At 42.7% G+C, this 14,780-nt stretch overlaps 1 protein-coding gene across 1 annotated transcript in view; it reads right to left on the bottom strand.

Moving 5' to 3' along the window:
• Positions 1-14,780, bottom strand: part of FBXL7 (F-box and leucine rich repeat protein 7) — a 465,805-nt gene that overhangs the window by 61,594 nt on the left and 389,431 nt on the right. The window contains 1 exon segment of the mRNA XM_070357700.1: positions 12,754-12,816. Coding sequence (XP_070213801.1) covers positions 12,754-12,816 — 63 coding nt within the window.

Genomic DNA, 14,780 nt, shown 5'->3' on the forward strand with positions numbered 1-14,780 from the left:
CATTAGAAACATATTTCTAAACTTTCAAGTTTAGTTCAGTTCAGTTCAGTCACTCAGTCGTGTCCGACTCTTTGCGACCCCATGAATCACAGCATGCCAGGCCTCCCTGTCCATCACCAAGTCCTGGAGTTTACCCAAACTCATGTCCATCAAGTCGGTGATGCCATCCAGCCATCTCATCCTCTGTCATCCCCTTCTCCTGCCCCAGATCCCTCCCAACATCAGAGTATTTTCCAATGAGTCAACTCTTCGCATGAGGTGGCCAAAGTACTGGAGTTTCAGCTTCAGCATCATTCCTTCCAATGAACACCCAGGACTGATCTCCTTTAGGACTGGTTGGATGTCCTTGCAGTCCAAGGGACTCTCAAGAATCTTCTCCAACACCACAGTTCAAAAGCATCAATTCTTCGGCGCTCAGCTTTCTTCACAGTCCAACTCTCACATATGGCCAAAAACTGGCTCATTCTACCTCATTTCATATAAGTGATGAGCATTAGTCACTGATAAAATTAAAGTCATAATTATAGGAACCATTTCTCACTGAAACGGCGTCTGTAAATTTCTGACCCCATGTTTCTATGTGCACAGATACGGGCACATATATGTAGACTCGTGTGTCAGTAAATATGTACTTATAACCTGTAAATGTTTTGTTGATTCACTGATAGGCACATTATATATTACACACTGAAACCAGTCCTTTAATTCTAGGGCACACCTCATCTCAGTAGCATTTACCAGCTTATCTTACCTAATAATCACTGCTTGGTGGCTCACTGTTTTGTCTGCAAAGGACAAGCAAGTGTAGAAATGCAGCCATTCTCTGCATAACTGAAAGCAAATTCTACATCTGTCCCATCTGTGAACCCCATCAGTGGAGAGATGACCTTTTCTTCTGGAACAAATTTGGTCTTGCAGACCTTGTCTTAGGAAAGAGACATTTGCATAATTGTTGGTGTGTGAGAACTGGTTGGCCACTGTGGGCATGCTGGGGTGAGGGGTCCCATTGTTGGTGCCTTGAACGATAATCAGAATGGGTAGGAGATCTATTCCTCTGGGAAAACTAGAGAATTATGGGTTGTGGTGTCAGGAAGGGAGCAGTCCCTTTATGTGGGCATTTTCCCTGCCGCTGGCATTTAAAGGATTGTTTGCTCTGACCCTGGAGACACTTTTAATTTTCTCAACGTGGAAAAGTCAGGATTTCGTCTCTACCACAATGATGGTGAAAGCAGCTCTAAGTAAAAGTGGATTGAAAGTAATTGTCCTCCCTAAATGGCACTATTGTCTGTTGTTTGCAAAGAGCTGTTTTAAAGAGAAAGAAGAGAAGGAGGGAGGGAGGGGTGGGAGGAGGAACAATGAGAGAGATTCGGAAACCGAGAACAGAGAACAGAATGCTGAATGAGGCTGTGAAGGGATTAGGAGAGGGCATGTTTGGAGAGTTACAGGCCTGTCATCAATTTCCAGCTCCCTCCATAGATCTGAGAAGTGCTGATGGGGGGTTCAGCTGTGTGCAGTGGAAGACTTAAGCCCTAGAGTCATCTCTGCTTCTGGATGCCTCTGACAAATCTACCCCCAATTCCAATATTTCCCCTTTGGTTCTCTGAGAGTCTGCTTACCACTGAATCTGCTCATTCCACATTCTTCAAGCTCCCATTTGTTTCTAAGTCTTTTTCTCCCACTGTGGCACTAGGGTCTCCTGAAGCCCTGGAGTGGAGAGCTTTGGCTCCTACCTGCCTTCCTGTGGACCTGCCTCTCCCCTACCCCAAGGGATGAAGATGGAGCTGTCCGTCAAGGGTTCCACCTCGCCCACAGAAGCTGGACAAATGATGCCTGCTCACCTATCAAGAGAACTTTTGGGGACCGGAATGGATGTTCAGGGCCAAAAATGGTTTCTTTCCTTATGAAATTTTAAGTTTTTAGGACTATTTAAGTTTAAAATGGTAACCCTTCCCATCTTGAACCCTTCTGTTCATCATTCAATGAACAAAAGTGAAATCAGAGCCAAGACTTAGAAACAGAGTCAGTTCTTTGAGACTGTTGACGTGTGTGCATGCTCAGTCACTAAGCTGTATCCGACTCTTTTTGACCCCATGGACTGTAGACCGCAAGGCTCCTCGGACCATGGGATTTCCCAGGCAAGAATATGGGAGTGGGCTGCCATGCCCTTCTCCAGGGGATCTTTCCAACCCAGGGATTGAACCCACATCTCCTGCATTGCAGGAGGATTCTTTACCACTGAGCCACCTGGGGAGCCCCAAGACCATTCACAAAACACCTGAATGCAGCTATCCAAAAGCAAGACAACACCAGAACTTTCAGTAGCATCAGACAATAGATTCTATTTTAGCTTAAAGCTACATTAAGGTAGGTTCTATCTCTTGTGGTAGAAAAATGTCTTAGGTAATATAATATTTTCTTTAAAATCCTGTGAAGTCTGACAGTGATAGAAATAAAAGTCTGCTGATTTGATTCTACTGAAACCTAAACCAGGAATCTTGGCTACATTTTCACATGAACAGAAATCTGCACTACTTTTTTGGCTTCTCTCATTAAGTTTCTCCACTTGTTCTGAGACACTTGTGTTAAATGATTTCTGCCAGGATTTGTTCCTTCCCTCTGGGAGACCTGAAGGCTAATCCTGTATATTCATTCATTCTCAGCACCTCTTTGTCTTCATCATCCACCCTAACTTGAGTTAGAAGAGCAAAAGTGATGGGTCAGCCCCTCCTCCCAAATTCTAGCCTTGGAAGATAGTGATGGGGCTTCCAGAAACACAAAAACTGGAAGGTGGACAATAAGGAGGCTTTTTCATCAAAGTGGGGTCATAGCCACCACTCTCCTAGGTTCCCAGGCAGATATTTTAAAAATAAGTCCATGTCGAGAAAACTTGCCTGGTACTTATCAAATTTCTGCCTTAATTTTTTTTTCTATACTCTCTGGCATGAGAAAAGACATGAACATTTCGTCTTAAATAAAAATAGGCTCTTAAAGATAAGATGATGACTGCAAGCATATGCTCCAAATGGAAAAGATTAATACTGGAAATCCTTAATTATTAGGGATTTTTATCAATCCTTTCATGGCTTCTCCTTCAGGCTCTCCTCTCTTGGGTTTTTAACTACTTGCTGACACTGATTCCAGGGAGCAGATAAAATATGATCTAATTTACAGTGCATATTCTGTCACCAGGCAGTGCCTTTGAGAAATTTTAGTAGAAGTGGTTGCTGTTCACGCTTTTTCCTGTATGTAAAGTATGGGGATTACAGTTAACCTAGATCTCTATGTGCAGAGTGTATATACGGCCATATAGAGAAGAAAATGCTCCCAACATACACTGCCATACACACACACATGAAAACGCCTAAATGCCTGAATCTCCCAGGGACTTCCTTAGAGGGAACAAGCAGCCTCACATTTTAGATGTAGCAGAGAGTGGAGAGTAAGGTGGCAGAGTCCCTTTCTACCTGGTTAGTCCTTCCCACCAGCTGGACTCTGATGGAGTTGAGAGTTTCCTTTCTGATTCCCACCCCGTGTTCCAATTCAGGATCACTCATCTCCCCCTTGCCCCTTCCTATCCCATCCCTTCACATCCCATACAGGTGCTACAGAGGCACGTTCCTGTTCAGTGTGGCAACATTCTCCTCCATTGATGTCAATTAAAGAAAACAGTAACATCTGGCTCCCTTCCTTTCTGTCCACACATAGCTTTGAGACCTGAGCATGCTATGAAGCATATGTGAGCCCCATTTCTTAATTCATAAGTTGATGATAATAATGACAATGTTAACAGGAGTCTTGGGTTTCCCTGATGGCTCAGTAGGTAAAGCATCTCCCTGCCAATGCAGAAGACACAGGTTTGATCCCTGGGTTGGGAAGATCTGCTGGAGAAGGGCATGGCTACCCACTCCAGTATTCTTGCCTGGAGAGTCCCATTGATGGAGGAGCCTTGCGGGCTACAGTCCAAAGGGTTGCAAAGGGTCAGACACAACTGAGCACACATGCATTCAATAAGAGTCTTGGGAGGACTCAGTGTAATAACGTATATAAAGTGGTTGGGTTTTGTCAGATTTTCTGTAAACATTATCTCTCCATTCTCTTCTTTCTATCCCCAAAGACAGTCAGTATTAACTTTATCCATAAGTTAAGTTCGCCGTGTTATCTCCTACCAGCAGCTACATGTGGCCAGTACTAGATGCTCCACTAAGCACTGTTTAATAATTAAACAAAGTCTAGCTGAACACGTATTATCAATTTGTGTTTGCAGAAAGTGAATCCAACCTTGCTCCTTGCACAAAGGGAGGTGGAATATAGTGGATGATGACAGGGTGGGTGTGAGCCACAGCCTCCAGAAGGGAGACTCTGACAACGGCAGAGGGTAGCTGATTTCCTGTGGTCAGCAATCCAGTGGTAACAGCAGGATGGTCAAGGTTAAAAGGGCCACAGTATCAGCTCTTGCCCTTTAGTTGACAGCCCTCTTGCTGTGTCCTGGAAAAGCCTGTGCTCGCCCCTCGGCTTGGTTTTAAAACCAGAGGTTGGAATATGTGGGGAATGGGGCTTACTCCACGTGGTCCTCCATGCTCCAGGGCTCCGATGATCAAGTGCTGTGCATCCCCACTGAGTCAGGACAAGCATGTTAATACTTTGTCCATGTAACTATCAGGAAACTGGGCCCCCACACCCAGGACACAAAGATGCCTTGGATCTGCAGATGGCTGAGCAGAAGGCTTTCGTTGGTCAGAATAACACAGGATTCACTTTCCTCCTTTAGTCAGAGTGGTTGCTGTTGCTCTTTCAAAAGACAATAGATGGGGCTTCCTTGTTGGTTCAGAGGTCAAGAATCTGCCTGCCAATACAGGATACACGGGTTCCATCTCTGATCTGGGAAGATCCCATATGCCGCGGAAAGCTGCAACTACCCAGCCCAGGTGCTGCAGCTAGTGAAGCCCGTGCTCCTCAACAAGAGAAGGCACCGCCAGGAGAAGCCTGCCCGCCGCAACTAGAGCGTGGCCCCTGTTCGCCACAACTAGAGAAGAGCTCATACAGCAGGGAAGACCCAGCACAGCCCACAATAAATACATAAAATAAATAAAATTATATTTATAAAAGACAACTGAAACCTGGACAAAGCCAACATGCCATCCTGGTAAAAAAGACCCCTGCATATGTGGCCTAGGAGGCTGCTGTCCTTGGGAACCAGTGCCCATGCCTCAGCCAGAATGACTGCCAAGGCCTTCCTGCTCTCATGCTGGACAGCGGCTGGGTCTCACGATCACCATGTCACATTGGAACCTAGACACTAGACATTATCTTGGCAAGGCCAGTTAATAAGCCACAAAAATGTGTTAAATAAAGAATACACAGTGAGCAGACACAGGCCACTCTGGAATCTACAATATATCCCGTGGGTAGAATTCACCACCACCTACCTAGCACATATTATCTTGAAACACATTCCAATGAGCTCTGCTATTGGAAAGAATTTTGTCAGAAAGTGTAGTGCAGAGAGCCTGGAAATGAGAATCAGCAGATAAAGACTGTGGTCCCACTGTGACTGCTAACAGGCTGTTTTACCTCGGCCAAGACACTCAACATTGTTGGATCTTATCGTCTCTATACAAATAGGATCCTAGACAAGACAATGCTTAAGGCTCTGTCAGTGGTAATACCTTAGGGGTCATTCGGGCACAGATTCCAGTCATTTTCCAAGAGGAGTCCAATGTCAAGAATTGCACTAGCCTTAAGTATTTAGCTGGTTAAGGAACCCTTGGATTTATTGATAGTTGCATGGAAATAAGAAGCCAATAAACTAAGTTAAGGGAATTTGATATGCTGATGGGCCAATGTGAGAAGATGAGGGAGGCTGGAATAAACTTTCCAAAGACAGGCTCCAAAGAATTTGAATAAACTCACCAGAAAGCAAAATAAACCCAACTTCCCAAAGAGTGAAATGTTGTCACTAAAACTGGGCTCTATCAGTGTCATCTGCAAGGCTTCATCCTAATCCCTCATTGGTACCCTGGGTATTTAGTTGCTCAGCTATGTCTGACTCTCTGTGACTCCATGACTCTAGCCTACCAGGCTCTTCTGTCCATGGGATTCTTCAGGCAAGAATGGACTGGTTGTCATGCCTTCTTCCAGGGAATCTTCCCACCCCAGGCATTGAACACAGGTCTCCTGCATTGCAGGTGGATTCTTTACCATCTGAGTCACCAGGGAAGCCTCCCCATTGGTATCCTGGCCACACTGAATTTCTCGGATAAGGGATAACAAGAAGAAAATGAAGCAGGTTGGATGGTCAGAGGACATCTCTTGATATCGGTCAACTAAAAATGAAAAGTTTTGGAAATAATGCATACAATAAAGTGTTTGGTTTGATTTTGGTCAAAATTTGCTATTCTTAATAAACTTTGGCAACTCTTGGCTGTCAAGCAGAAGAATATGCTCTATGTTAACATGAGAGCACAAGGAGTGAAATTTCATGATTAATAAATTGATTGAAAATAGGAATTTATGTTTGGTGGTGTTATTTCCTCAAGTGATTTAAGTAGAGTTTGGTTTTCTAGAAGAATTTTCTTTCTGTTTACTATTTTTACATATAAATCGTCAACTGTTCCACAATCCCTGTAAGACAGAGTCTCCTAATATTCATCAGTTCAGTTCAGTTCAGTCGCTCAGTCGTGTCCGACTCTTTGCGACCACATGAATCGAAGCACACCAGGCCTCCCTGTCCATCACCAACTCCCAGAGTTCACCCAAACCCATGTCCATCGAGTCGGTGATGCCATCCAACCATCTCATCCTCTGTCGTCCCCTTGTTCTGATTTTAATTTCTTATTCTCCAAGAAGGAATGAATTTTAGTGATAAAAAGTATCAACTTAAGAGTCAGGCCTGAGTTTGGTTCTGATATTCACAAACTGGATGTTTTACAGGCTCAGTTTCCTTATCTGTGAAAAATTAATAGGGTTTCTCAGCCTGATGTTGTAGGCATTTGGGTATGATAATTCAAGCAGCAGCCCTGGACACTACCTGCCAGATATCCATAACACATTTGGCTTTGTGACAATCAAAAATATTTATAGACATTCCCCAATGTCCCCTTTGGGCAGCATCATCCCAGGCAGAGGATCTCTGAATTGGGATTGTTGTTCAGTTGCTAAACCGTGTCCGACTCTTTGAGACCACAGGAACTGCAGCACCCCAGGCTTCCCTTTCCTTCACCATCTCCCACAGTCTGTTCAAACTCATGTCCATTGAGTCGTTGATACCATCCAACTATCTCATTCTCTGTCGCCCCCATCTCCTCCTGCCCTCAATCTTTCCCAGCATCAGGGTCTTTTCTAAATGAGTCGGCTCTTCGCATCAGGTGGCCAAAGTATTGGAATTTCAGCTTCAATATCAGTCCTTCCAGTGAATATATTCAGGGCTGATTTCCTTTGCAATTAACTGATTTGATCTCCTTGCTGTCCAAGGGACTCTCAACAGTCTTCTCCAGCACCACGATACTCATGCTTTTTTCTCATGTTGCTGGGAAAATGAAATGAAAGAAGGATAAGAAGCTCATGGCACAGTCTGGGCCCAATAGCTGCCTGTTCTCTCCTTCTCTTGACTCTAGTCTTGGTGGAAATACTAGGGACCATTAAAGGCTCCACCCATCACCGACTTGAGTCAGGTGCCATCTACTCAGCACTGGGGTAGAGTCAGTTGGCTTCTTTGATCTCTGTTCAGCCCCTGATATGATGGCTGGCTTTGAAAACCCAACTGACATAGGTTTAGGGTCATTTAAATGACGTAGATGGGGAAGAGGAGGGAAAAGATCCAAGGTATGCTTTTTAAATCCCAATATATTATAAGTAGACATTATATATGGAATATTTATTGAGCCATGTTGGTGGAAATTTTTCCAGACTAAATTGTGCATTAATCACATTCTAGTTCATAGCTTATTTTAAAACAATATTTTCTTATATTACATTTCTGGTGATTTACTGTATCGCATAAGGATAGTAAAGATAGGTCTATAAAACAATCCCCTAGAAATTTAAAAGTGAAAATAATGGTAAAGCCTAAAAAATGGTTCTATTTTAGATTTAACCAAAGAAGCAGAGGTGAACAATTTAAATCGGGTTATGGAATCAAAGTAATTTGGCTCTTTTAAAAAGAAAGAAAAGTGGGAGGGGGCGTTTAGGATGGGGAGGGGACACATGTATTACTGTGGCTGATTCATATTGATGTATGGCAAAAACCATCATAATATTGTTAAGTAATTATTCTCCAATTAAAGTATGTTAATTAATTAAAAAAATAAAATGGGAAAAATAAAAAAAGAAAGAAAAGAAAAAGTAAACAAAAACTAACATCTTGTCAAGATAGCTTGTTCCCTTATGAATTCACAGTCAGAAGCTGCTAAAGATAACGTCATGCAAATGTATGTGTGCATGCTCAGTCACTTTAGTCATGTCCGACTCTTTGTGACTCCATGGACTGTAGCCCGCCAGATTCCTCTGTCCATGGGATTCTCCAGGCAAGAATACTGGAGTGGGTTGCTATGCTTTTCTCCAGGGGATCTTCCCAATCTGGGGATTGAACCCATGACTCCCGCAGCTCCTGCATTGCTGGTGGATTCTTTACCCACTGAGCCACCTAGAAAGCCCTGCAGATGTATACATTAGATAATTCCCACCAAAATATCTCTCTGCGAAGAAGTTAATGTTCATATAAGGGTATTGCCTATCTTGCATAAACACTGCTGCTGCTAAGTCGCTTCAGTTGTGTCTGACTCTGTGCGACCCCATGGATTGCAGCCTACCAAGCTCCTCCGTCCATAGGATTTTCCAGGCAAGAGTACTGGAGTGGGGTGCCATTGCCTTCTCCATTGCATAAACACAGTACTTTATAATAAATGTCATCAGAGACTTCTATAGTTCTCAGATCCCAGGAAGTTAACTGCCATAGGGTTTAAGCTGCAAAACCACTGGCTTCCTCCTGAAAACCCTTCTTTCATCCAGTGAATATGAAAAAGAAAACCTTTCCTGACCCAAATACTGGCTGAAGGGTTTAGTCTAGAATAGCCCTTTACTGTTGCTATCAATGATGATGTGTTATTTATGGTAATTTCTCATAAGATGAATTGTGTGAGTGTTTGACACATCTAAAATGTTAAATATACATATATATACACACAACACACACACGCACACACACACACACATATTTCCCTCTATTTTTCCATTGTCTAATAGTTGAAAGGTTGAAATTCTCTATGGTTCTCTTGGAGTGTTGTAGAATTTTAATGTGAAAAAAGAAATGGAATAAGACTGGAATATGAAGCCATGAACTTGGAAAGAAACCCAAACTGCCATATTGATGAACACTACATTCTCTTGAGTCAGGGTGCCAGCTCGGAACAATTGTTTAACTTGTCTGTTTCTATTTCCTCAATTTATGGCTGTTGGGTCCTTGAAACAGAAATATTTTGAACATATGTAGCAAATAATTATACACATATATACCCATATATCAGAGACTGTACTTGAAACTCACCCTTTGTAAGTCATCTTTGTTCACATATCTGTTAGTAGTTAAAAAGATTCAGGACTTTTTTGGAGGAACAAGGAAATTATCTATTTCTGCATAATAAATATGTTTTCTTATTACAATCCAATTGTGTTGATTTCTCACTTTGCCTAGAACCAGAAGAAAACATTCATTACTTTTACTAGGTTACTCCCTTACTAATAAATTTCAGTAATTCCTCTTTCTCAAACAATGCTTTTCAAATGGTGTTCCAGAGGGCACCAGGGTTCCACAGGCATGTACCAGGTGTAACAAGAGAGAACAGACCTCTTTAGGGGACTCTTTTCTGCCCTTACTCTTAAGAGCACAGTTTCCATTCAATCTGAATAACATGGAATATATATATATATATATTTTCTGACTTTCATTTAATGCATAGACCCACTACTGGAACCAAATGGTACCATAACTTTCCAGAGATTTATGGAATGGGGGCTGTCTGGGTGTTCCCGTGGTTAAGAATCCATCTTCCAATGCAGGGGAGGTGAGTTTGATTCTTGGTTGGGGAAGTAAGATCCCATATGCCACAGGGCAACTAAGACTGCATATAGCAAGTGGAGAGAAAAGGCTGAATGCTGCAACTGGAGAAGCCTGTGCTCCGCAATGAAAACACCGTGTCAGCAAAAGAAAAAAACACCAAAAGTAAAAAAGAAAAAACAAAGACTCGTGGAATGGTAGTCTGGAGAAGAGAATCTGAATTCATTTCACTAAAATCTTTTCTGCAACCTGAGCTCATATTAAGGCTGCTTTAGAAGGCAATGGCACCCCACTCCAGTACTCTTGCCTGGAAAATCCCATAGACAGAGGAGCCTGGTAGGCTGCAGTCCATGGTGTGGCGAAGAGTCGGACACGACTGAGCGACTTCACTTTCACTTTTCACTTTCATGCATTGTAGAAGGAAATGGCAACCCACTCCAGTGTTCTTGCCTGGAGAATCCCAGGGACAGGGGAGCCTGATGGGCTGTGGTCTATGGGGTCGCATAGAGTCGGACACTACTGAAGTGACTTAGCAGCAGCAGAAGCAAGGTAATGCTCAAAATTCTCCAAGCTAGGTTTCAACAGTATGTGAACCAAGAACTTCCAGATGTTCAAGCTGGGTTTAGAAAAGGCAGAGGAACCAGAGACCAAACTGCCAACATCCATTGGATCATGAAAAAGCAAGAGAATTCCAGAACATCTACTTCTGCTTCATTGACTATGCTAAAGCCTTTAACTGTGTGGATTGCAACAAATTGTGCAAAGTCTTAAAGAGATATGAATACTAGACCACCTTACCTGCCTCCTGAGAAATCTGTATGCAGGTCAAAAAAACAACAGTTAGAACAGACATGGAACAATGGACTGGTTCCAGAGTGGGAAAGGAGTATGTCAAGGTTATATATTGTCACCCCGCCTATTTAATTTATATGCAGAATAATACATCATGTGAAATGACTGACTGGATGAAGCACAAGCTGGAATCAAGATTGTAGGGAGAAATATCAACAACCTCAGATACGCAGATGACACCACCCTTATAGCAGAAAGCAAAGAGCCTCTTAATAAGGGTGAAAGAGGAGAGTGAAAAAGCTAGCTTAAAAGCAGAACATTCAAAAAATGAAGATCATGGGATCTAGTCCCATCACTTCACAGCAAACAAGTGGGGAAACAATGGAAACGACGACAGGATTTATTTTCTTGAGCTCCAAATCACAGCGAATGGTGACTGCAGTCATGAAATTAAAAGAAGTTTGCTTCTAGGAAGAAAAGCTATGACCAACCTAGATAGCATATTAAAAAGCAGAGATGTTACTTTGCCAACAAAGGTCCATCTAGTCAAAGCTATGGCTTTTTCAGTAGTCATGTATGGCTGTGAGAGTTGGACCATAAGGAAAGCTGAACACCAAAGAATTGATGGTTTTCAACTGTGGTGTTGGAGAAGACTCTTGAGAGTCCCTTGGACTGCAAGTTCAAACCAGTCAATCATAAAGGAAATCAGTCCTGAATATTCATTGCAAGGACTGATGCTGAAGCTGAAACTCCAATATTTTGGCCACCTGATGCGAAGAAGTGACTCAATGGAAAAGATTCTAATGCTGGGAAAGACTGAAGACAGGAGGAGAAGGGGACCACAGAGGATGAGATAGTTGGTGGCATCACCGGCTGGATGGACATGAGTTTGAGCAAGCTCCAGGAGTTGGTGATGTACAGGGGAGCCTGGCATGCTGTAGTCCATGGGGTCACAGAGTCAGACATGACTGAGCGACTAAACTGAACTGAACTGAGGGCTTCCCTGATAGCTCACAGTAAAGAATCTGCCTGCAATGCAGGAAACCCAGGTTCGACCCCTGGGTCGGGAAGATCCTCTGGAGAAGAAAATGTGAACCCGCTCCAATATTCTTGTCTAGCGAATTCTATGGACAGAGAGGTGTGTGGCGGGCTGAAGTCCATGGGGTCGCAAAGAGTTGGACACGACTGAGTGACTAAGCACTTTCACTTCAGGGAAGGAGGTGAGAAGAGGAAAAGGGAGGAAGAAAAGAGAAGAAGGGAGACTTTAAAGAACAGAATTTGTAAACGGTGAGTAGAACATAGGCTTTCTGTGTTCAGGTTCTGTAAGCAAATGGCGAGTGAAGCATGGCAGACCATTTCCCGGCTGACGTTTGCAGAGCATCGGGACCACAGACATGCCAGGACACCATAGGATGTTGCGGGAAAATGGTCCTTTGATGGCAGAGCAATGGAGCAGACTACTGAGATTCCCAGAACTGTTCAGGCAGAAGAAAGGACCCCTGAAGTGTTGGGGGCCTGGTTATGGAGATGAGGAGAGTGGATGGAAGTGAATTACAAAGGATGTACTTATTTTGCTTAACATAACAGGGCAGGTACAATGCCCCTGACAGGAGGCAGGCAGAGAACGTCTATCTCCGCTCTCGGGGGCCTGCTAACCCTAAGCAGGCTTTGAAGGAATGTGATCCCTTGTGTGCCCATAAGGAATGAACATTGAGCTGTGTAACTAATTTGAGTAGAGTTTCAACTCACCAAGGTATAAACTTGGAACGGATTTCCCAGGTATCTGACTAATTGTGTTCTCTCTACTCAATCACAGGGAACATCTTATTGGATGCCTCACATGTCAGTCATTTCCAGTTGTGAAGGTGTTTCTAGTCCAGCCTCATATTCAATTGAAAGCCCTCACTCACCTGTTAGATCCGTGGCTCGTGTGGCCAGCAGAGAGCAGGGGCGACGGTCCCCACCATCATTCTCTAGATAAGTTGTAAACAGTGTGTATATCATTGTCCCATCAAAAAAGAAAGGAAAGAAAAGCTAAAATGAATGAAAACAATAACAAATTCATGTGTATTTTAGCATCTGTATGGAACACAAATGCAGAAAATATATGTCTAGAGGCTCCAGCTATAGTTCATCAGTCAGGACTGATGGGGCATGCTCCTCCACTCACTTGAGCTGCACAATCTCCTCTACACACACATACACACACACACACACACACACACACGGGCATGTGCCTTGGGTTCTGTTTAACTCAAAATCCTTCATCCTGTACTTCCTCTGCATTTGATGGTATTCCATAGGAATTTCTTGCAACTTCTTGATGGACTTGCTGGGCAACTTCAAACAACTCTTGTTAACAACTTAATCAGTAGTTCGTAAGTATAAAACAGAAATACAGCACGCAGGTTAAGAACAGGAATTTTTGCCAGGGGTCCCCAACCTCCAGGATCTAATACCTGCTGATCTGAGGTGGAGCTCATGTAACAATAATAGAAATACAGTGCACAAAAAATAAAATGCACTTGAATCATCCTGAAATCATCCCCCCTCCCAATTTAGTGGAAAACCTGTCTTCTAAGAAGTCAGTTCCGAGTGCCCAAAAGGTTGGGGACTGCTATGGACCACGTAGCCTATTTCCGTCCATTGGGGGAAAACGTCCCTTCGTCCCTCAGTGCCTCAGTCTCCCTACCTGCAATCCAAGGACAGTAATTGCTCCCAACTTATAGGGCTACTGTGAGGATTAGATGATTTAAAAGTGTTTAGAACAGGGGTTGGCATGCTCAAGTGAAGCTATCACTATTATTAAATTTTACATATTTGATACTATAATCTGGGCTGGGCTTGAACCCAGGTCTTACTATATGTATGACATAATGGGCTAACCATAAGCATCCCTCAGGCTCTGTGTTTGGCTAGTAAAAAGAGGGATGAACGTCTTCTGTACTCCCTTCATGTGTCAGGGTGCACAGGTGTTGGCTGGGGTACACTTACATAATGCCATGGGACTAGAAGGGCTTCCCAGATGGGGCAGTTGGTAAAGAATATGCTTGCCAATGCAGGAGACACAGAGATATGCATTCGATCCTTGGGTCAGGAAGAACACCTGGAGTAGGAAATGGCAACCCACTCCAGTATTCTTACCTGGAAAATTCCATGGACAGAGGAGAGTGGCAGGTCAAAGTCCATGGGGTGGTAAAGAGTCAGACACGACTGAGCACACACACCCCCGTGGGACTAAAAAGTGGTAAAATCTTTGTTTAAGGAAAATGTGTGCATACTTTTAAACTCAGGAATTTTTTATTTTTTGTGAATTAGCTTACAAAAATACTTGCACACATATTAATCCAAAAGACAAATGTATGAGAACATGTGCTGAAACATTGTTTATAATGACGCTAAATATGCATTTATTAGGTACTGGTTACTACCATAAATAATGCTACTTGAGTTTATAGCCATTGAAAAAGAGTTTGATACTCATGGAAGTAAACAGCCAAGTGGGAAAATAAAGGACAAGCTGTTAACAGTGCATATATCATAGTCCCATCAAAAAAAGAAATAAAAGAAAATGGAAAAAAAGCTAAAATGAATGAAAACAATAACAAATACACATGTATTTTAGCATCTGCATAGAACACAAATGCAGAAAATATATGTCTAACAATTACCAGTAGTTATTCTGGCAGTGGAATTATGGATGTCTTTATCTTTCTGTGGTACGTATTCCTTTGTTCTCTAAGTATTTTAAACTCAAAGTAAACATTACTTTGGTGGCTAGGAGAATAAAGCTATTCAATTTTTTTTTTTAAACAATCATAGACTTTGGAATCAAACAAGCTTGGGTAAAATGATAACTTTAAACCTTTTTAGCAGTGAGAAAACTATTGAACGCCTCTAAATCTTATTTCCTTTTGTTGTCAAATTGATAATACCT

This window comes from Bos mutus, chromosome 20 (assembly GCF_027580195.1).
Source record: "Bos mutus isolate GX-2022 chromosome 20, NWIPB_WYAK_1.1, whole genome shotgun sequence".
Classification (NCBI taxonomy): Eukaryota; Metazoa; Chordata; class Mammalia; order Artiodactyla; family Bovidae; genus Bos; species Bos mutus.